Source organism: Calonectris borealis, chromosome Z (assembly GCF_964195595.1).
Source record: "Calonectris borealis chromosome Z, bCalBor7.hap1.2, whole genome shotgun sequence".
In the NCBI taxonomy this organism is placed as follows: Eukaryota; Metazoa; Chordata; class Aves; order Procellariiformes; family Procellariidae; genus Calonectris; species Calonectris borealis.
Genome location: NC_134352.1, coordinates 60,699,721 through 60,720,857, shown reverse-complemented (window position 1 = coordinate 60,720,857; position 21,137 = coordinate 60,699,721). Strand labels below are relative to the sequence as shown.

The window sequence follows — 21,137 nt, the reverse complement described above, 5'->3', positions numbered from 1 at the left end:
TTACAGAGATTGTCTGGTAAGTGCTCAACTTTCATAAAGCTGGTGTTGTGTGCAGTGGAATGGGCTTCAGCAGCATCATTGCTTAGATCCTGTGCTGTACTGTTTATATAGGGATACTGCCCCTGAAAAAAATGGACTCAAGGCCAGCTTGAGATTATTCATATTAGTCTGTAGAAATCTCTGCCTCAGAGCAAGGAAGAAAAAAGCAAAAGTACTTACCATCCCACGCATCGAACATATCTGTTATAAAATAATCAATGAAGGAAATTTGAGACTTGGGGATGCTGCAGGTGTTTCTATCAAATACTGGCATTACAACAGGCAGACCCTGTCTCTTCTCTTCATCAGTCTAAGGAAACAAAACTCCAGTTAGCCCCTAGAGCTTACTGGCTTTCATGCTGGAGTAGCAAAGGCCAGGGGTTAGATGAATTGCAGTAGGAGATTTGAGACAAACCTTAGAACCCCTGAGGTGAACTGCCTTAGTTTCATGTGCTTTATTTCGTCTGGAACAGGGATTGAAATCAACATCTCTTCCCTTTCACAAGTACTGTTACTGTAATGCTGTGATTGCTCTTAGCTTTGGTGAGACAGAACGCTCTAAATGGGTGATTAGGGCACACCAGTTAAAAATGGAAAATGGGGTTGCAGAGTCCTTTAGCAGAGGACAGGTTTGATCTCTCCTTTTTCCACGTCTCTAGTGGCTGTTTCAGACCATTTGTCTTTTAAGAGGGATGTTGCTGTCGCTACTTTCTCTGCTTGTATCTGGTTATAAGATGAACAAAAGTAAGGGTATGCCCTTTAAGTCTGTGTCCACAACTGGAAGAGGGATGGTTTTGTTGCGCTCAGTATGGTGAAGGAGCCAATCACCTCAGTAGTCTTAAAATGTTTTTTTTTTGTAATTAAATTCTAAGTAGTATAGGCAGCACCCAATGCTGGAATTGGCAGCAAAGCAGTCCCCAAAATTACCAGATGAGGTGAATGAAGAACAGAACAGTTCTCAGCACCTCACATTGCTGCAGGTAGGCTAGTGCCTAAGGTTGGCAATGTAAAGCTAGCTCATGATACCTTGACTGCTAGGGAGATACAACCTAAGTGATCCTAAGTATCACGTGTACGACCTGAATTTGTATGGTAGGCATGCCCGCTTTTCTGTCTCTCTTGTTGTAGCTGCTGATTCCTATGCCATTAGTGGAAAACAAAAGCTAAGAATCTATCAGTTGTTCAAATAAAGAACTAGAAGAGTGTTTCACTTTCAGGAAGTTGGTGCATTTATGTTAGAAAAAGTGAGTATTAAGAAAGGAAGTTGAGCTTCCAGTTCTGTCAGGAGAGATCCTATGTGATAAGCATTTACAGTGCCCGCATGCCTGCAGTACTGGCCTGCCGCGTCGTCTGCCTACTGTGACAATAGTTCAGGTGCCATCTTAGAAGAGAAAGGCCCAGCCTGATAATTCAGTTGAGGGCTTCATCAGGCATGGATCTTCATGCTCTTTTCAGGGAAGGTATTGGGACTAGAAGCTAGAATGGTGACAGTCTTGAATTTCAGCCAATTAAATTGACTAAAGTTAATGAAATAATTTTGTTTTGGCCAGACAGAGAAAGTTGAAAGTGTAAAACCTCCTTTCCACCATTCTGTACTGCAAGCTTCATGGTAAGCAAACTAGCCAACTTTGACTGGGGTGAATTCTTCTGCATGAAAGTGAGAGGCCGGTTCTGACTGGGGATGAAAAGCATACATCTTGCCTCCATGGTGATGCCAGACAGACCCCGTGTGGAAGAGCAGACCAGCCGAAGTGCACTTTCTTACATAACATAATAGCCAAATTACAAAAATATACATACCTGTGCAAAATACTCCTCCGAAATCCTCCCTGCCCATTCGATACATAGCTCTAGGGGGCGACATGGATTTGCTACATCCGCACATTTAATCATCATGCGCTTGATCAGTGTCTGGTTATCTGGAAAATTCTTTATATTGGCTGTACATTCACAGTCGCTGCCTTCGCTCTGTAAAAGAGAGTTGCTTACAGGAACCGGTGGCCAGCATCCCTGCTAGCTGGAGCGAGGGCATCGTTATCAGCTCTATCGCATTTAGGCAGTAAGCAGGCATCCAGCCTGACACCTTCTAATTTCACGCAGAGCACCAGGAATTTGGAGGAGAAAGTGATGTCTGAGAACTGCAGCCTTGCTAAGTAACTAATGATAGGCCTATTACATATGACAGTTGTGGACATTCTCAGAATTAATAGCAAAGTTTGTGAAATAAAGGAGTCACAGGCTCTTTATCAGCTAGGGTGAGTTACCCTTCTCTGCGTCCCAGCCTTGCCCTCTTGGAACAGGACCAGGATCCACCAGCTGCAAGCTGATAAACCATCCTCACTGCTGAGTGTTTGGGGGTGGTGATGGTTGGGGGCTGCTTCATTTAGCTGAGTTTCTAGAGTTTGGTTTTCATTCCTAGATGAGAAAACTGAGGCAGGCACAGGGGGCGTGAACCGACTTGCACAACGGACTGTTTCTTTTACAGGCAGAAAAGCAGGTCTGTGCCATTCAGTTCCAGTATGTTTGCAAATAAAACTGCCTTCTTTGTGCCGGATTTTGAACCCTTGGCCTGGAATACTTTTTGGTCTTAGTTACCAGCTAGGATGAAGTCTCAGGTAATTATGAGATTAACAGTAGGAAAAAGCAGAAATTCTCTGCTTGCTAGGCATAAAGTACCGAACTGCTTATTGACTGCTCTGGAGAGCGGGTGGAGGGGACAGAGTAATTGTTACAAGTTTGCTGTGGCATCATCTTCTGGGTCTTGAACAGTTTAGAAGGGCACAGGTATATTGTATTCCTTATTCAGCTCACCATGGCATTAACACTGTTCTTAAAATAATGTATTTGTGTAATTATGGCCTCCCTCCACTGCTAAATTCAACTCTTGAGTCAAAAACTGAACATAAATACTTTTTACCATCACGGCTAAATTAATGTCTCTGTGGTTTATGGGGAGATATTTTGCAGTGAGTCTTGCCAATTCAGGCATTAATCTTCTAACTTTATGTTTAGCAGTTAATTTTTTTTCAGCATGGGTAGCCCAGCAAAGAGCTGCCAAATTAACCCTGCTCCTTAACTGCTGTTCGAGATCAAAAATAGGAGAATCCACCGTTAACAATAAGGAACAGAACAACGTAATACCGGGGGAAAAAACAAGCCTGTAACACAAGTGGTTCTGTACTCCAACTCTTGTACATTTTAAAATAGCCTCTGCTATAAACCAGTAAGGTAAAGGAGAGAGGGTCAAAGGAAATGTTTTCTATAGGTTAAAAAAGCTGATTGCAGTAGAATGAATGGAGAGCATTTAAAAGCTCTTTAGGAAGTGCTGGAACAAATGCATTCATGGAATAAAAGGGAGATTCCCAGAAATGTGTTCAGAGCTTCAAAACACCGTGGTTTCAGTGAGGCTCGTGAATCTAAATCCTACAGGCCAATGTGGGGATGCCAGAAAACGAAAGAGATTTTAAAAGGATGGAGACGGAGGAAACATTTCAGAAAAATGCTTAAGCTGTCAGAGGGAGAAATGAAGCACTGTGAGAAGCCTCATTTCCCAGTGACACCTCAGAGGGCTTTTTTAGAAATTGGTGGAGCAAGCTGCTCTCTGGTCCACATGTAAGTACAGAGAAACCTGAGAGCGAGTAATTCCACGCCACCCACCGATGTGGACCTCCCTTTCCTCTGGGCTGTGATCTAAAGTGGGATCCCCACTGTCCTGGCTTAGCCTGTGCCACGAGGGCAAACCCATGAAAGACCGCGCCAGGCGATGAGCTGGGAGCGCAGTGCAGAAGCAGTGATAGGGGCCCCCAGAGGTGCCCAAACCACGTCCATCTGTGCTGTGGGACTTCTGGCACTGAAGATGATCAGGGTAATTCAAACCCAGTGCCACATCCAGTGAGCCACTGTGGTGGTGCATCCCCCCCCACCCCCTTTTCCCTGGGCCGCTTGTTGATCTCAGAAATTCCCATGAAACCTCGGCCTTGGTGTACTGAGTCTGGCGGCTGAGCGCTCCTTGACCGTATCAGGAACTCTGCATGGCTGAGGCTGGGAAAGTACTCCCACTGCCTGGCCCAGGCGCCATCTTATCTGAGTTGTAGCTCGGTTGTGACAACACTGAAACCTTCAGAATTTTAGTCACTACCGCCTTGGACTGTGGCCAGGATGGAAATTTACAGATGACTAAAGTCAATCGTCTTGCGCACCTGTAAATGGTGGTCCTAAGTGAGACCCTTTGAGCTCTCCTGGACCGCAGCGGGCTGCGCCCAGCATCTCCCTCTGAGAGGAACGTTCCTCAGAATTTGCAAACTCTCGAGTTTGCGATATTCAGAGGACCGTCGCCGGCTGGCACGGGACCTGGGCTGCAATACTCCTCAGCTCAACCCTTTGCCCATTGAGAAATGCCAAGACATTTTACGTGAGTATTTCCCTGAAGTTGAGGGGGATTTTTAACAGGTAAATCTTTGTATACTTATCCATCTTCGCATCTGTGTGCGTGTGTGTATGTGTATTGATGAAAGTACCTGCTAGCAAATATAGTCTGCTAAAATCTTATGATCTATCTTAAGGTTGTGAATGAACCTTAGACTGCTGCTAAACACATAATCTTTAGACATATGCCGCTGACCAAGTCTGGGACTAGGGGTAGGTCCAGCCGGGCCTACTCTGAACCTCGTGACTCAACAGGAGGGTCTCCTTACCCTTTTTGTATCAGACACATACCGTTGCCCAAGTCTGAGACTAAGATTAGATGCAGCCGGGTCTTTCTGAACCTCGTGACTCAACAGGAGGGTCTCCTTACCCTTTTTGTATCAGACACATACCGTTGCCCAAGTCTGAGACTAAGATTAGATGCAGCCGGGTCTTTCTGAACCTCGTGACTCAATGGGAGGGTCTCCCTTAACCTTTTCGTTCTCGGCCTCTGTATAAATCATCCCAACTCAGTTCTAACACAATACCCTGGCTTCGGCTGGCATAGAGGTAATTTTCTTGCTAATAGTTGGTACAGTGCTGTGTTTTGGATTTAGTATGAGAATAATGTTGGTAACATGCTGATGTTTTAGTTGTTGCTAACACTAGCCAAGGACTTCTCAGCTTCCCATGTTCTTTTCCTTTGTATGCTTCATCCGTGTAGTAAGTGATAGAGTGCACGTTGCCATTGAACTCTGCTAAGTTGTGCTTTTAAAAATTTCTATTAAAATCACTTTCTGCTAATACCGTCAACAGTGATTCTTTGAGCGTCCTCTAAACCACTCATTTGCGACAGCCCTCCAGAGCTTGGAAGCGCTGGCGAGTACAGTGCAAAGTGTCCACAGAACTTGTGAAGTTCAGCAGCATTTGTGATTTCCAGCTCAAACGGTTGGGAGAATGGAGTTCAGTGGTCCCTAGAAGCGGGTCAGTTCAACTGACGTAATGCTGTCCCTAAAGTCGTAAATCCCACCGGTCCTGACTGGTTCTGCACCCATGACAGTCTACAGTGCAAAAGGCCCAGTTATGGAGAACTGACAGAAGCTACTTTTAATTATTTTTAATATCACAAAATCATAGAATAGTTTGGATTGGAAGGGACCTTTAAAGGTCATCTAGTCCAACCCCCCTGCCATGGGCAGGGACATCTTCAACTAGGTCAGGCTGCTGAGAGCCCCGTCCAACCTGACCTTGAATGTTTCCAGGGATGGGGCATCTGCCACCTCTCTGGGCAACCTGTTCCAGTGTTTCACCACCCTCATCATACAAAATGTCTTCCTTATATCTAGTCTGAATCTACCCTCTTTTAGTTTAAAACCATTCACCCTTGTCCAGTTGCAACAGGCTCTGCCAAAAAGTCTGTCCTCATCTTTCTTAGAAGCCCCCTTTAAGTACTGAAAGCCTGCAATAAGGTCTCCCCAAAGCCTTCTCTTCTCCAGGCTGAACAACCCCAACTGTCTCAGCCTTTCCTCATAGGAGAGATGTTCCAGCCCTCTGATAATTTTTGTGGCCCTCCTCTGGACCCGCTCCAACAGGTCCATGTCTTTCTTGTGCTGAGGGCTCCAGAGCTGGACGCAGTACTCCAGGTGGGGTCTCACCAGAGCAGAGTAGAGGGGCAGAATCACCTCCCTCGACCTGCTGGCCACGCTTCTTTTGATGCGGCCCAGGATACGGTTGGTTTTCTTGGCTGCGCGCGCACATTGTCGGCTCATGTCCAGCTTTTCATCCACCAGTACCCCCAAGTCCTTCTCGGCAGGGCTGCTCTCAATCCCTTCATCTCCCAGCCTGTACTGATACTGGGGGTTGCCCTGACCCAGGTGCAGGACCCTGTACTTGGCCTTGTTGAACTCATGAGGTTCACACGGGCCCACTTCTTGAGCTTATCCAGGTCCCTCTGGATGCCACCCTGTCCCTCAGGTGTGTCAACCGCACCACTCAGCTTGGTGTCATCTGCAAACTTGCTGACCTTCAATTTGGTCTGATTTTTTTTTCAATGTTTCTAACAAAGCACTATTTTCACTAAGCTGTGATAAGATGGTCTTTGCTTAGGTGAGTAACACTGCTCTGGAGAACCCTGTCAGTCACTGAGCGCTCAACCTTAAAAGGAAACAAGAGAAGGTAAAGAGAGGCCTGGGCTGCGAAACCCAGAAGCATCTTATGAAACATGCCCTGTCTGGTGATGGAGCATTAGGTTGTATAACTGATAGGAATAAAGGCCCGGACATCTCTTGGTACAATCAGGAATGGGAATGGGTGAAGAAGTCTCAGGAAGCAATGGAGTTATTCCTCATATCTTGAAGGCTCCAGATTACATAGACACAAAACCATCAGGGCAGGTTCCTCAGTAACCCCAGGCTTAGGCAAATCCCACTGTTTGGAGGCAGGGCCATAGGCACAAGTGCTGACCGGGCTCCATGCACAGAATTTTGCATGTACGAAAGCACCCACCTGCATGCTTTGTGAACACCGATGTCTTTGAAACCAAGGCATATAAAACGAAGTGTTTAAAGGAGCTAAGGGCAGAGCCAGACATAGAAAACAAGAAAGTAAAAGTATTTTTTCACACTTTGAGGTGTGAGGTCACAAATCCAATTGTGTGTTTTGGGCATTAGAACAGTGCAGATTAATACAACATGAATGAAAACGATACTTAGAGTTGTCTTGGAAGAACTTCATCGAAATGTCTGAAGGCATAAAGTCCTGCAAGCACTTACGTGGAGGCTGGTCTCCTCAGATGCCATTGGCTTGTTGATGCTGTTCACAAATTTGTTCACATGCTCAAAGTGCTTTGTCATCTCTGTTGCCAAAACCATATCAATAATGGCCTGGCGCAATGTCCGGTAGTGATTTCTAGGAAAGAAAAATAGTTCCTGCTCACAAGCCTGCCAGACAGAGTCCATTCTTTCCTCGTCCCTGCACAGACAGCACTGCAAAACACTGTTTGGGGTCTCATCCACATGAGCCGGCACCTTCAGAGTTATGAACAGTCTAGGGTTGGAGGAATGGACTAGATCATGCCTCTCTGGGGTCGTCCAGTTCTGAATTCCTGTATTGCCTTTTTTCTGTTATTTTTACCTAATGAAAACCAATCCCCTGAAGTCAATAGAAATTTACAATTCAATTTCATAATGCTGTGACACTAAGACACCTTCTCCAGGAATGGCACTAACACATTTCCGTCTCACTGTATGTTATCTTGAAACTCAAATCTCAGGTTTTTCAAAACCAAGAGTGTTATGGGGGTTAGACAAATTAATTACCTTTTTGGGGTCAGGGCTCTTCCCTTTCAGATCCTTTTCTCTCCCACCCTGTCCTGCAAAAGCTAGGCTGATGCAATGGGAACTCCCAAGCTATATGCATGCCCAGCAGCAGGGTGCCTCCAACTCTCCCAGAGCTTCAGTTCCCTCCACTACCACCCCTTTCCAACCCATGTGAATGCAGCAGTGCCAGCAAGCATGGGGCCACGTGCAGATACAGCGTGCAGTGTCTGGCTGCTTGGGTGGAAACGCATGGCCCAAAAAAGTCATTTCCAGGCTCCTGCAATGAAAAGGCAGTGGGTCAAGATGCAGCCTTGAGGCTGCCAACTAGACCATGCCAATGTTATCCATAAAAGATTATCAAACATCTCTATATGCTTCCAAAATGTACAAATTGGAGGTTGTGGGGGGGGGGAAATTAAACCCTTTTTAAAAATCATGTCTACATAGGATTCTGGGAGAGGTTAAATATTAATGTTTCTATTCAAATTATTTTCTGGTTTAGAAGGTAGGCTCTCAATCTGCCCCAAACTAAAATCCCCAAACAAGCAATCCACACACGCACGCTCCCCTTCTCCAGCAGACCCACCTATCAATATTCTTGAAAATGTTGCATTTACTGTCTTTAGTTGTAAGCTGAAATGCCAGTGCTGTATGATGACTCTCTAATACAGCCGTATCATTGTAAAGGACAGCTAATTCACTGCCTGCATTGCACAGGAAAGAGTTGGTCCGTCCAGGGTGGTCTACATCATGAATGGTGGCAGCTATTAACGCAGCTACCTCATCTAAATGGTCAAGGCTTCCCTAGAGGAAGAGAGAAAAATTATGACGTGGCACAAAAATGACAGTAAATAATTTCTGATCATTTGCAGGTACCCACAAATACGCAAGTGTAAGCTTGAGTGCAGGGATTCTACCTCCTTGCAACTGTTTTCCACTCACTCTGCCCACAGGTTACTCCAAAACTCCCCCTCCGACCCTTACCCAAACCCTCTTTCCTTAATGAAGCTTTTTATTGTGCTGTCACCTAGGCAATATCTTTGCATTAAATCATCTAATGGTAGATGGATCCTCTAGTGGTGTCCTTCCACTTTGTGTGCTTGCCTGAATGCGTCTGTGCTGACTCTCCTCCTACACAGCTTTGTGTTAGAATGGAATAGGACAGGACAGGATATTTCAGTTGGAGGGGACTTACAACGATCATCTAGTCCAACTGCCTGACCAATACAGGGCTGACCAAAATTTAAAGCGTGTTATTAAGGGCATTGTCCAAATGCCCCTTAAACGCTAACAGGCCTGGGGCATCGACCACCTCTCCAGGAAGCCTGTTCCAGGGTTTGACTACCCTCTTGGTAAAGAAATGCTTCCTAGAGTCCAGTCTAAACCTCCCCTGGCGCAGCTTTGAACCATTCCCAGATGTCCTGTTACTGGATCCCAGGGAGAAAAGCTCAGCACCTCCCCCTCCAAAGCTTTTGCAAAGCTTTATTAAGAGCTGTTGCTAACAGCCAGTTACCAAGAAACATCTGACTTTTGAATGACACATATGAAATGGTAAACACACTGAAATCCTAGCCCAAAGGACTCCTAGGTGATGGTTGTACCTTAACTCTCTCCTTCCTGAGAAAGAAGGCGGTAGCATGCAGGACATCCGCCGCGTGGGTGGAGTTGTGGTATGAGTTGGAGGAGTGGTAGTTGGCTTCAATCACCTGCAGCCACGCTCGCAGCGTTGCTTCCGAACAGTTTAAAAACTCAGAGACCCCAAACCGGGCAAAAACTTTTAAGCCCAAATACACTAACGGCCTGAAAAACAATAGAAGAAAAAAGCACCACTGTAAAATAGAAACTTCTGACGTTCTAAAGAGCGATGGTTTTGACAAAGAAACCAACAAGATCTTAAAAATAAAAGGTTGGGGGGAAATGTTGAACATTTTTAAACTGCACATCTATAACCTCTCAAAAGCCTGGTCAAGGTTACAAATTATTACATCTACCATCCTTTCAGACATTATTTTTGTAGAAATGGTGCAGTTCCACTAGAGTTTCACCAATTCTTGTGGCTTCAGAAAAAATTCTTAAAAGCTCAAGTCTTCTGTGTTTTTAGTTATCTGTCAATCAATCAAAAATACATTTTTTTTTCTGAGGAGAAAAAGCAGACTTTGAACATGACGTGGGCACATCCCAAAGGCTAAAAAGCCCTCAGACAAAAACCGTCAAATGTTTACTGTTTCAAACAATCCTGTGACTTCAAGGAGTCCAGATTTCTACTTCCTGACTGTTTGAGTTGGCAATACGCGAAGTGTATTGATGCTTCTCAGAACAGCGCGTAGCATCAAGTTACTATTTCATGTGAACTCTTCTAGCTTTAGGAGGACTGGGTCACTTTCTAGAGCTGAGGCAGGAGTCTGCCGATGGTAAACCCCCCCCCCACACCCTTAATTCCAAATGCTAACAGGCAGCAGATAACTCTGTGTGTGTGTGTAGGGGGTTAACGTCTAAAACTGAACTTCTGAACTCTCAAGCAGAAGCCTGCTACTTTCTTGCTTCAAGTGGCATGGGCTGGACTAAACAGAATTGACGTGTCCTGAATCCTACCATCAGTGATCTCCTGGCTGGAGAGGGAATTTGAGGTCTGGTGAATGTAATGCAGGGGAGGACAATGATGAGCCTGTGTGTGAAACAGTAAGTAGGGTAAAATCTCTAATCTTGTTGATTCTTAAATCCAAACTCACTCTGGGTTGTCATTTACTCTGTGTTGCCTGTGACAGGGTCCTGTCTATCAGGATTTTTCACTCCTGCGAGATGACCTACAGGGCTCCTGAGCCGAGCAAGGCATAACCAAAAGCCACATCTGCAGATTAAAACCAGGCAAATGCAAATTCCAGAAAGTGGCCAGAATAAAAGAGACCTGGCAGTCTCTCCAATTCTTTGCATCTGGGAATGAAAATCATTTTTCTCTGTGGATGACATGATTATATTTGTGGTCTGCATGACCTCAAAACTACTGGCGTTTTCTTTCATCATAAGCTTTAAAATCTCAGGGTCTTGATCCTGTCACTGGTTTATCCTCCATCCCAGTTTTTCATCCCTATAATCAAAAGCCACAGTTGCCTCAGAGCTTCTTAAATCATAGGGTGATTTAGGTGAGGGAGGGGAGAGGCCTGCTTTTTCGAGCATGACCATTTGCGCATCAGCAGGAAAAAGGGGCATCTGAGGGACATCCAGCATGTAACACCACCAGACTGTGCCAAACAGTGCCACCTGGACAGCGTGGATGGGAGTCAAGCAAAGTAGAAGCTGAACAGGGAACAATCCTGGAGGGCTGCAGATGCTGTCAGGGAAGACAAGAGTCTGCACAGGGCTCTCCATGGCCTGTGCATGCATCTTGACCATGGTGTGTGTCTGGCTTGTTAAATGGGCCAAGTGGTATCAACACACACACAAAAAGAAAGAGAGCTCTCACGGATTTGCTGTGTCTTGCTTCAGTTTTTCCACAGCAAAGCACTGTCTGCTACAGCTCCTCCTCCCGGGCACCCTGGGAAAGGAGTCCAGTACCTTTTATTTGTAACAGCCTCCAACTCAAAAATATTGAAGTCCCAGCTTTCCTCATTATCCAGGAGCTGTGCGATACAGGGCGGAACATCATTGATGGTGTTTGGCACTGAAAGATGACTATGGCTCAGGTTCATATCTGTTGAAATGGAATTTGGGAATTACAACATTTCTGGATTTTTTTTCCCCCCACATACAGAATTCCATTTAGAAAACAACTCTTTTTCAAGAAAAACAACTCTTTTCCTTACATGAAAAAGTCTGTAAAAGCCTATAATATATATGGTTTATATTATAACAGATGATTTGGACATAAACCAAAAAGATCAGTGAACATTTCTTTGAATGACATTTTAGTTTTTTCCTAGTCTGATTTTCTACATTTTGAAATGCATTATTTTAACTATTTGAACTGCTTCAACTCCAAAATGGGGGCAGTCTAGCACTTGTTCTGCAGTCACTTAGACAACCATTTCAAAGACGTACATCCCACTGCAAATTAACTTGGAGCTCTCTGTCACTGGCATCTACAAAAGAAGTCACACGTGCAAAGGGGAGTTTAAAATGGTGGCTTACTCTTAGAAAACACACACTCGTTTCCTGACAGTCTTCTCAAACCATCCTGAAAAAGCAAGTTTATTGTAAGTTTATGGCAGAGTATCCATGCATCATTAATTGCAAAAACACTACATGCACTTTCTCTTTAGGTACAATTCCTGGATACTAAAAGCACTGCTCCTATTGTAGCACTGCAAGAACCATCCTTGTTTTAATGTCTTTCAAAACAGATGTGAAGGGATCCAAGGAACACTAGTATGAGGTCTCCAGAAAGGATATTATTAACAATACAGTGTATTGCCCTCCTTGACCCTTTCCTTGGCACCTGCAGGATTTCATCATTCAAATTAACCACTATTATTTATTTTTCATTTTCTTTACATTATTTTGACGAGGATTAGCTCAGTGTATGTTAAAAAGTGAGGTAAACCATGATGAAATCTAGGAGGTCTGTCTCTGGCAGACAATGTTGCTGCTGTTACAGGACCGAAGTCACAACCTGATTAAAGTAACCTCACTCTTACACTGGACCAGCTGTAGAGCAATCCCCCTAATCCCATCTAAGCTTCTAGGGTTTCTAAAAAGTACCTCCTTGAGACAGATTGGATGTTATATTTTCTAGTGGCAACCGTGTTCACTTATGTATGAGGATGAATGCACCCAATGGACTAAGACGTGACCATATCTTACATCTTGGTGCCTACTACTGTTAGCAGAGTGGCCAAAATATTTAAGTGAAATGGTGATGAATTACGAGTCCCCTTCCCATCGCTTGTGAAATTTTAGCACACTAGAGCACTGAACTGTGATGTAGGACACTGGTAGCAGTAATTTCATCTTTACTGATTTTACTCACAGTCATCAGTCCCCCAACAAGATCACTTGTGTGAGGATCTTCGTCTTTGGTACCTAGCTGAGGGGAGTAAAGTTCTGTTGTCCGCAGGATTTCCAGAACTCTGTCCAAGGCCTCTGCTACTGTGATGGGGCTGTTTTCCTGGGCAGCATTAATTATGTTAATAACCTGAAAGCAGATTAAGGAGGCAAGTGAGGGGGAGTGAATGGCACTTTTATCTTTTCTTATTGCAAAATCTGTACTCTTGGCTTGATTATGCTACTTTCCATTTAGCAAATGCTATGTAATTCCCCCCAACCCTTTAAGTACAACTCTGAAAATGTAAATTTGTGCTCTGATTCCCTAGTATCCATCTGCTATTTATATCTGGCAAACTCCTAGGAAGTGAAAGCAGAAGGGTGTGAAATATTTGAAATAGTTGCAGGTGGGTAGGCCAAAAACTAGCCGTGTCTCAGTCCTTCAGCATAGCCAGGGCTGCTCAGAAGCAATCATTCAGCCCCCAGAGGGAAAAAGCAAACAAACGAACTCCTGGATGTGACTCAGATACCCTGATATTGGATGTAAAACCTTCATTTTCTCAGAGAGCAGCAACAGCTGGGCTTCAGGGAGAAGAGGGTGGGTCTTCTTTGCCTCCCACCTTGCGTCTCAGCTGCAATCTGGGAATGCAGCAATGACACAGCAGCACCAAGGATTGCTCCTGGCACTGCCAGGACTGAGAGGGAGAAAGCCCCAGTGCTGCTGCGGGGGCACTGCAGGCCTCCCTGCGGGTATGCTTGGGGAGAAGTAAAAGGAAAGGAGTCAGCTGCTCTAACAGGCATGGTGGTGCTGGGAAGTAGAGAGCTTGATGCCAGGAAGAGAAGATGGTAAGAGAGGAAAAAATGGTTTGAGAGTGGGAGATGGCAGTCACCCTGGTTTTTAGGACATGTGATTGTGCAGCTGGTTTGCGACAGCAGAGTTTGTATAACATGGATAGTGAAGAAAAGTCTGCGGGAAAGTGGGGGGGCAGAATACGGTGCAGGTGCTCCCTCCTCTGCATGCTATCTTGTAAAAGCAAAGGTGAGACTGGAAGCACATGTCCTCCTACACATGCATAGCCCAAGAAAGCAGGGTCCCCTTCCAGCCACAAGCAGTGCATCTAGCAAGGACACCCTTTTCCCCTTTTTAATATTCTTCCTTATGACCAGGATTTGGAATGAGATGATGAGATGCAGAAAGTGGTAAGAAAAAAAAAATTATTTAAATTATTCTGTTAAATACAAGATGCAGCAGACCCCTGGCTGTCCTGCCACAAACTACATACTTCCCTATGAGAGCAACTCCAAACTCTGAGTTTGTGGAAAAGGCAGTGCTCAGGACTCACCTTTGTGATAGGAGCTTCTATTGTCATTGAGTGGATCCTTGCCATGGAAGAGTAACGTCGGGTCTTTAAACTTGGAGCTGCCGTTAAAGAGCGCACCGTTTACATGCCACAGAGTGTAAATCAGATGACAGCATTTAAGGAGTGCTGAAGGCTGCCACCGGGGAACAGCACGACAGAATCCAGCCTCATCTCCCATTTCCCCTGTATCTCCCCTCCTGCAAGTTCTTGCTTTACTGTTTAATTTCTTGCACTGTTGTCTACTTCCTTTGCAGCCACCCCTCATTTCTGCTGTCAGTTTTTCTGTCCATCCATCCCTTCAGCTACATTGAAATGAAACTATACTTAAGCTATATTATACTTCATGCCCAGTGCCTGCCACTCTCCCTTTGTTTGCAATGTGGCTCCTCCTGTGGGAGTATGTGTGTGTATGTCCTTCATCTCAGTGATACAGCTGCCCTAATGAAACCCGTTCCTGCTCCCCATAAGCTGTGCTTCTCTCACTACATGCTGGGGCAGAAAGAAAGCTCTGCTACCACTGTCCCAGCCCCAGCAAGCAGTCACAAACGGGATCAGGAGCAGAAGTACTGCTCTCAAGTAACCAGCAGTGATAGATCCCTTCATGTCTCACACTAACGAAACCAAAATACTGGTTCGGGGGCACAGCTGCAACTTTCTAAAAGAGGTGGAACGAACCCTTCACCACGCACTCTTGCAGCAGGCTGCCCCCATCCCGCGGCACAGCCACTCCTCCTCTCTGTGAAGGCACCACGCCCTGCATGCATTGCATAGTCATGCTGGTACTCATGCTGGGACACTGTTTTGCAAATCAGAATAGAGAGATTTTACAGCAGTTATAAAAACTGGAATAATCTGTTTAATCAGCTGTAAATCTGTCTGGTTCCTCTTTCATTTTGCATTTCTATTGCCTAGGGCAAGTCTGTTCTTTATTTATAACGTCATTCTTGAGAGTTTACTTTCTTACCATCACTACTTTGAGATGTTATTGACTTAACATCAGTTGAGTCTTTCCTTCTGTTCTTGCATTTGAAGGAATGGGATTCTGCAAATACAAAACAAACGCTTTAAAAATGCATCAGGTAAGACCTCCACAGAGTCTCCTCCATCTAAAATTCCGAACATTTAATTAAAAGATATTAATGTTACCACATAAGTGGGGGAAATATTGTAATCTCTGCACATCAGAACAAGGGACTCAGTGTCTATCAATTTACAGCAACTTGTCACCTGGAAAGCTGTTTCGCAAAGAAGTCAAGATGCCCTATGGAACAAGGGAATCGCTTCACCTAACTTTAGCTGCCTAAAAGCACCAGTCTTTCAAGCTGTCTTTGTCTGAGGTACTTGTCAAAGATCCTGCTTTAGGAGAGATGTCTCAGGCCGGTGAGTTGCACCCCTCCTGCAAGTCCCTTTTTCTCTCCACCGACTGAATAAGCCTGAGTTTAACTGCTTAGAAATTTACCCAAGTGAGAAAAATTCCATCTCAGTCTACACTCTTCACCCCAAGCACAATTCAGACTCAGACAGCTTTTGCTTTTAACTGCAATAATTGTTTGTACCCTGTGTTTAAGAAAAATCCAACATACTGAGAATGACTATAAACAATCATTTCAGTTGCTGTGAAAATCAACCATGCACCAAGCTGTCATTCTTGAAACTGCCGTTTGCTAAAGCAAGAGAAATTATTACATCTAGACAAATGGAATAGCTGGATGAAATAGCCTGGAAAGAGACTCAAAAAAAGAAAAAAAAGATTTGATAAAATTTAATTTTCCTCCAAAACATTACAGCCTGCACTCTCCCTTATGTTTAAAAACAGCAACCGTGTGCATCTATGCACCTCTTTGCAAAAGTCTCTACAGTACCTATTCCCAGAGTATCTGAAATACCACTCAAAGATTGGAGACCTCAGCAAGCTTTCAAAAGGAGATAACCACCATGTGAAGAATCAGAAATATCATAAAATCGGTATTCTCAACATAAGGACTGATTTGCATAACCATGTTACAAGACAGAATATATGCAGCCTGTCTTTGGCAAAATAAAATTTTAGTATACAATTCTCCAGAATTAAAAATATATCCATCTTAAAAATGACTGAAATACAGTTTCTGCCTTAATTCTTTTCTTTACCACAGATTTACAAGACAACTTGGGTCTTTTTATTTTGTTGTAGTCCAGACTGGAGAAACTGAAAGTATTTTCCTCTGTCGACAGCTAAGAGAGGGAAATAACTAGTGCATGTTAAATTATTTTATTTATTTATTTGATAAGACTTCTCTTTCAAACCCCTTTCCTGCATTAACATTTGGAGGAGTTTAACATAAGGCAGCAAACATTTACACATAAACATAGCTGTGAGTGGCAGTAGCAGACAACTCTCCTTGCATTAAATACCAACTAGCAAGTTGGAAACTAGTGGCTAGTGCCACTAGTGGCTAGTGCCACTCATAGAGTCACAGGTGCATAAAAGCTACTCTGTGCTACAATTTCAGGTGAAAATATTTAAATGCCTAAAGAAAAAATTTTCCTTCACCTGGTGAGCAGAATGTCTCCCCATCCAGATGTGTTACAAATCACACCATCGCAACCAGCACGATACACATGGATTATTTTTCTATCCTCATCACATACTGCCATATGCCCATGGCTCTGGGAGTTTATTCTTGGAGCACTACCATGGACTGCAGGGACGGACAACCTACGGCACGTACACGTGACTCAGGCTGCCTGCTTTCACTGCACTGCAGTCATCAACATGGCTTCATGGGATGTGGCTTCCCAGTCTTGCTGAAATCTGTGACAATAATGAGCAAATCTAAATGCCCCACATAATCTGTAAAACACATTAGTAAGCTAGTAACTATGTGTTAACTAGTAATGTGTGTTCTTCAGCTTAATTCACAGGCATTCTCACCTTCCCCTGTTTGCAGGAAAGAAACGGTGAGAAAGAAAAACTGCATTTATTACCGGAGCAAAAAGTTTAACACACGATGGATGAGTTCTGATGGCAGCAATGGTAACGAGAGCAGCAAATTGCATATATTATCTCTTCTCCCCCCTGCCCATTATTATTTGGTATCACAAAGCTCTCCAATGCTTGTACATATTCTTATGCTACTTGAAAAAGTAGGGGATATCAAGCAGTCACTTCCCATGCTCTTGGTATGTTATATCCTCCTCCCGTGTGAAAATCAGAAGCTGCCTGACATTGCACAGCAACGTTGTCCAGTGTTTCATAGCGGGAAGGGCCTCAGTGCCCGAAGGTAGCAGGGCACGAGAACCTGTTCACTCAGAGTAAGACAGCAGTGCTGCATCTGGGTCAGATCACTAGAATCACAAGTTTAGAATTGGTTTTAGTGCCTCGTTCTTCAGGGAAAATGGTTATTCCAAACATTACACAGCATTGGAAGAAGAGGTTCTCCCCTTATACTCCACACCTTTAGCCAAAAGCTTTCTGCAGAAGTTACTGAGAGCTTGAACGTGCTACCTGCAAGTAAGCAAACCTGCCCGAGACACAGGGCAAGGGTTGTACAGACACGCTGCAACAACTCAGCGCTGACCAGACATGACTAGCTCTAGCCTGGACACTACGGACAACTATCTTAGCCCTGTTCTGGGGCCAAACCAATGGCCTGCTGACAGGTCCTAAACTTGGAAACACAAAGGCAGATCTGCTGGCACAAATCAGCACAATTTCACATTAATTTCAAAGAGAAAGGGGTGCGAAGGTACACCAGCTTCAGGATCAGACACAGTGTTTTAATACAACAAGGAGCAATGCATCTTAACCCCAAACGCCTGGCGAGAGATCGGCACATGAGATTTTATTATTAATGATGGTTACAAATCCAATTCGTGGTGCGACATGAGAGCAGCTGGCATCCATCATTGGCCACCGACTCGACAGAGGGAAGAGACAACATTTCATACCAGCAAAGCACCCGGCCATGACCTCAAGCACAGCGATATATAAAATTAAATGATGGTATTCTAACCTGACTGAGAATTGTCTCCTGTGTACTTCTCATCACGGTGACTCTTGTAGAGCTGAAGATGCACCAGGAGTAAAATGTAAGGAAAAAGAATACAAAAAGATTTCTGAAGGGCTACATTCAACACTGTCCTTATCCATCATTTACTGTTCAGTTATTTAAAAAAAAAAAGTGTTTGGCACAGGCTCTTTTTTAGGTGTAATCAGATGTAGAGAAATAATATGGAAGTAAACAGATATGCAATGCAGGAAATCACAGATAGAGTAGTGCTTTTATGTACTACGTTCCTGTTTAATGCCTTTGTCTGCAAAAGAACTGACATTCATTTTTAGATAGTGTTTTAAGTGCAAATTGCATATGAACCTGAAAGATTCCAGGAATAAAACACAAAAAGAAAAAAAAAAATCCCAAAATCTTCATTTTTACCGTCTCTACAGTAATTTAAAAACCATTTTCTTAGTACTATCTAAGCTATTTTTGCATGCAACATTTCACAGGTCACTGATAAACCGTACTTCGAAAAACACAGTTACAGAAACAACTCTCCAGCAAGTGAAGGGTAGAGGTAGGTGTCATCCATCAGAACTTTCTTTATTTCCAAGTAATTTTTAATCATTCTCATGAATGAAAAAGTCAAACACAAAATCTTAATTCTTTGTGCTTCTGAAACATCTTGAGTAGCTCCACCAATAGATATTTCAATCTTTCCTAGAATTTTAATAGGATATTTCCATCATCTTAAAGTTTACATCTATTGCTTGGTCTGCAATAACAGAGATTAAATGCTCCTCTGCTCTTCCATCCTGCTCAGAAACAAAAGCACAGTCTGTCCAATACATGACAGTTTAATATCTGCTAATCACTTCACGCCATTCCTTCATTATGTGGTTACAAGAAAGTATTTTGCTGTTAATAGGAAAACTGAGGAGAACTTTCAGTTCCTCAAGCCTTCCCTCTAAAATTTGCACATGATGTATTCAGGTATAGCTAACAGAGACACTGAAAAGGACTAAAAGTAATGCATTACTTTTTTTACTGTATTCACTAGAGAAGGTATACATACCCTCTACTTCAGATGAATAAACTTCAGTGCTTGACACTGCACTTACACATTATTCATTACACATTGTATTTAGGAGTCCAGTACTGTAATCTAATCTATGATGATTGGCTCTTCTGACCAAATCCATCACCTGCCTATACCAAAGCACTAGATTGCATGGAAGCATGAAATCCATGCTTGTAACCTGTGAGTTAAAAGGAGCGTACGGCAAGGTTGCACTTATGCGCTCTTAGTGTCAATATAATTTTGGGATAGTGCATGCTGCAGGGTCCTTACAGGGATTGTTCAGGAAAGAAAGGAAAGGAATGATACAAATTCTCTTTTCCATCATTCTTGCACACCTTCCATCTTTTTTTCCTGGTTGCTATTGAGGGGAGGAGGGGAAGACAGCGAAAGGGAAAGAGAAGAGAATGGAAAGGGAAAAAATCAAAATTCAGGAGTGGCTTTCTGTAATAAATAAGAAGAAAAAAAAAAAGGAGGGGAAATCCTACATTCATGCTCCATACAAATCTTGTTCGAGGGAGTGTAAGAAACGACTCTTCTTCCAGAAAACTGATTTTATAAGCTTAAACACCTCTCTTGTAATCATGCAGAAACTGTCAGAGAAATCATCTCGTCCAAACAGGGTAAGATCGAGGAAGATCATCAGATATGGTACAGCAACACAAGATATCTGAAGTGCTCATTCTGGTCCCAAACTGGAGCTTCTCTCAGAGCCCATGGACATATCTCTGTCTACTGCACAACTGGCAGAAAACATTGGCACAGTCCTCTAAGTGCTCTACTAAAAAATTAAAACAAATCACATTTTGGTTCTGAACTTCTCTTACCCCTTCCGCAGGCGTGACCTGAAAGAGCTACGTCATAAGTTATGAGCGCAGTTACGCAGTTAATCTTGGGCCAATATGTTCTTAACAGGAGAAACACTAGTTCTGTTGTAAATTTATGAATGTGCAAACACTGGACTCTATCCTGACAGGTCTCAGGTTGACAAAGGCAGGATTAATCATTACCTATGCTACAGCACATGGGAATAGTTGCATGAAAGTCAATCCCCATTCATAAATCTTGACTATAAAAATCCTTAATACACTCTCAGATGTATTTTTTTTTCCATGCATAAATCTAACATGCTTAATTTTTGTATGTGATAAATCTGGCACAGAAATCCATAAAGTTCCTACACAGTGATCTCTAATCAATACTGTGATATCCCTTATGGGGGCTGTCAGTAATGACAAAGAACACTTCTACATTTTTTAAAGTGAAACAATGCATAATAATGTAAGGATGTTTCTAAGTCTGCATACAGTGTCTGAATGCTGAGATCAAGACATTTATAATTATGTTAATGCAGTGAAACATTAGACATTTGCATGAAAATTTGAATCATGACAGATTTTACTGCTCTGTAACTAAATAAATAGTTTGTTTGATTTCCTTTTATCCTTCCATAAAGAATTATCTGTGACTTGAAAATAAACCTAATATTTTTTTAGGGCAGAGAAAATTTCTATTGCTGCAAGTATTCAGGCATGGATTTTAGGAAAACTGCAGTGTCCAAATGTTCATCAGGAGTGATACCATCACATTAGTATTGCTACAAAAAATAACTCTAAGAAGTCTTATGGATATAATATAGATATTCCTATATGTCACCATCACTGCCTGTCTAAAATGAAGGGGGAAAAAAAAAAGCCATCCCAAAACCAAAACCACGCCCCAAACCCCCAAATTCCAAGACACTGTTTGAATTTTTCATGCAATGCACCTGGTGGTCTACTACAGGCAGGAGATATTTCTGCCACAGAAGTGAAACAGAATAATTATCTAGTTCTGTTGGAAGCACCTTGGTTTTTTCCCAGTGGACCTTACATCTCCACAGACCATGCTTTCTCTTAGGCTGTGGTCTTTAACTTTTGTGGTAGACCTCTACATCTGTGAAGAACCCTTCGAAGCCTATATTCCCTGGGCTCACCAAATG

General features: G+C 43.3%; 1 protein-coding gene across 2 annotated transcripts in view; it reads right to left on the bottom strand.

Annotated features, from left to right (window-relative positions):
* The window catches only part of PDE8B (phosphodiesterase 8B), an 83,916-nt gene that overhangs the window by 1,738 nt on the left and 61,041 nt on the right, over positions 1-21,137 (bottom strand). For both annotated transcript variants that reach the window (XM_075136306.1, XM_075136307.1), the window contains exons 11-21: positions 18,094-18,145; positions 15,063-15,140; positions 14,081-14,157; positions 12,724-12,888; positions 11,886-11,931; positions 11,313-11,448; positions 9,362-9,560; positions 8,347-8,564; positions 7,215-7,350; positions 1,840-2,007; positions 220-349 (exon numbers count right to left, since the gene is read on the bottom strand). In XM_075136306.1, the coding sequence (XP_074992407.1) occupies positions 220-349; positions 1,840-2,007; positions 7,215-7,350; positions 8,347-8,564; positions 9,362-9,560; positions 11,313-11,448; positions 11,886-11,931; positions 12,724-12,888; positions 14,081-14,157; positions 15,063-15,140; positions 18,094-18,145 (1,405 nt within the window). The remainder of the gene's footprint in view (positions 1-219; positions 350-1,839; positions 2,008-7,214; positions 7,351-8,346; positions 8,565-9,361; positions 9,561-11,312; positions 11,449-11,885; positions 11,932-12,723; positions 12,889-14,080; positions 14,158-15,062; positions 15,141-18,093; positions 18,146-21,137) is intronic.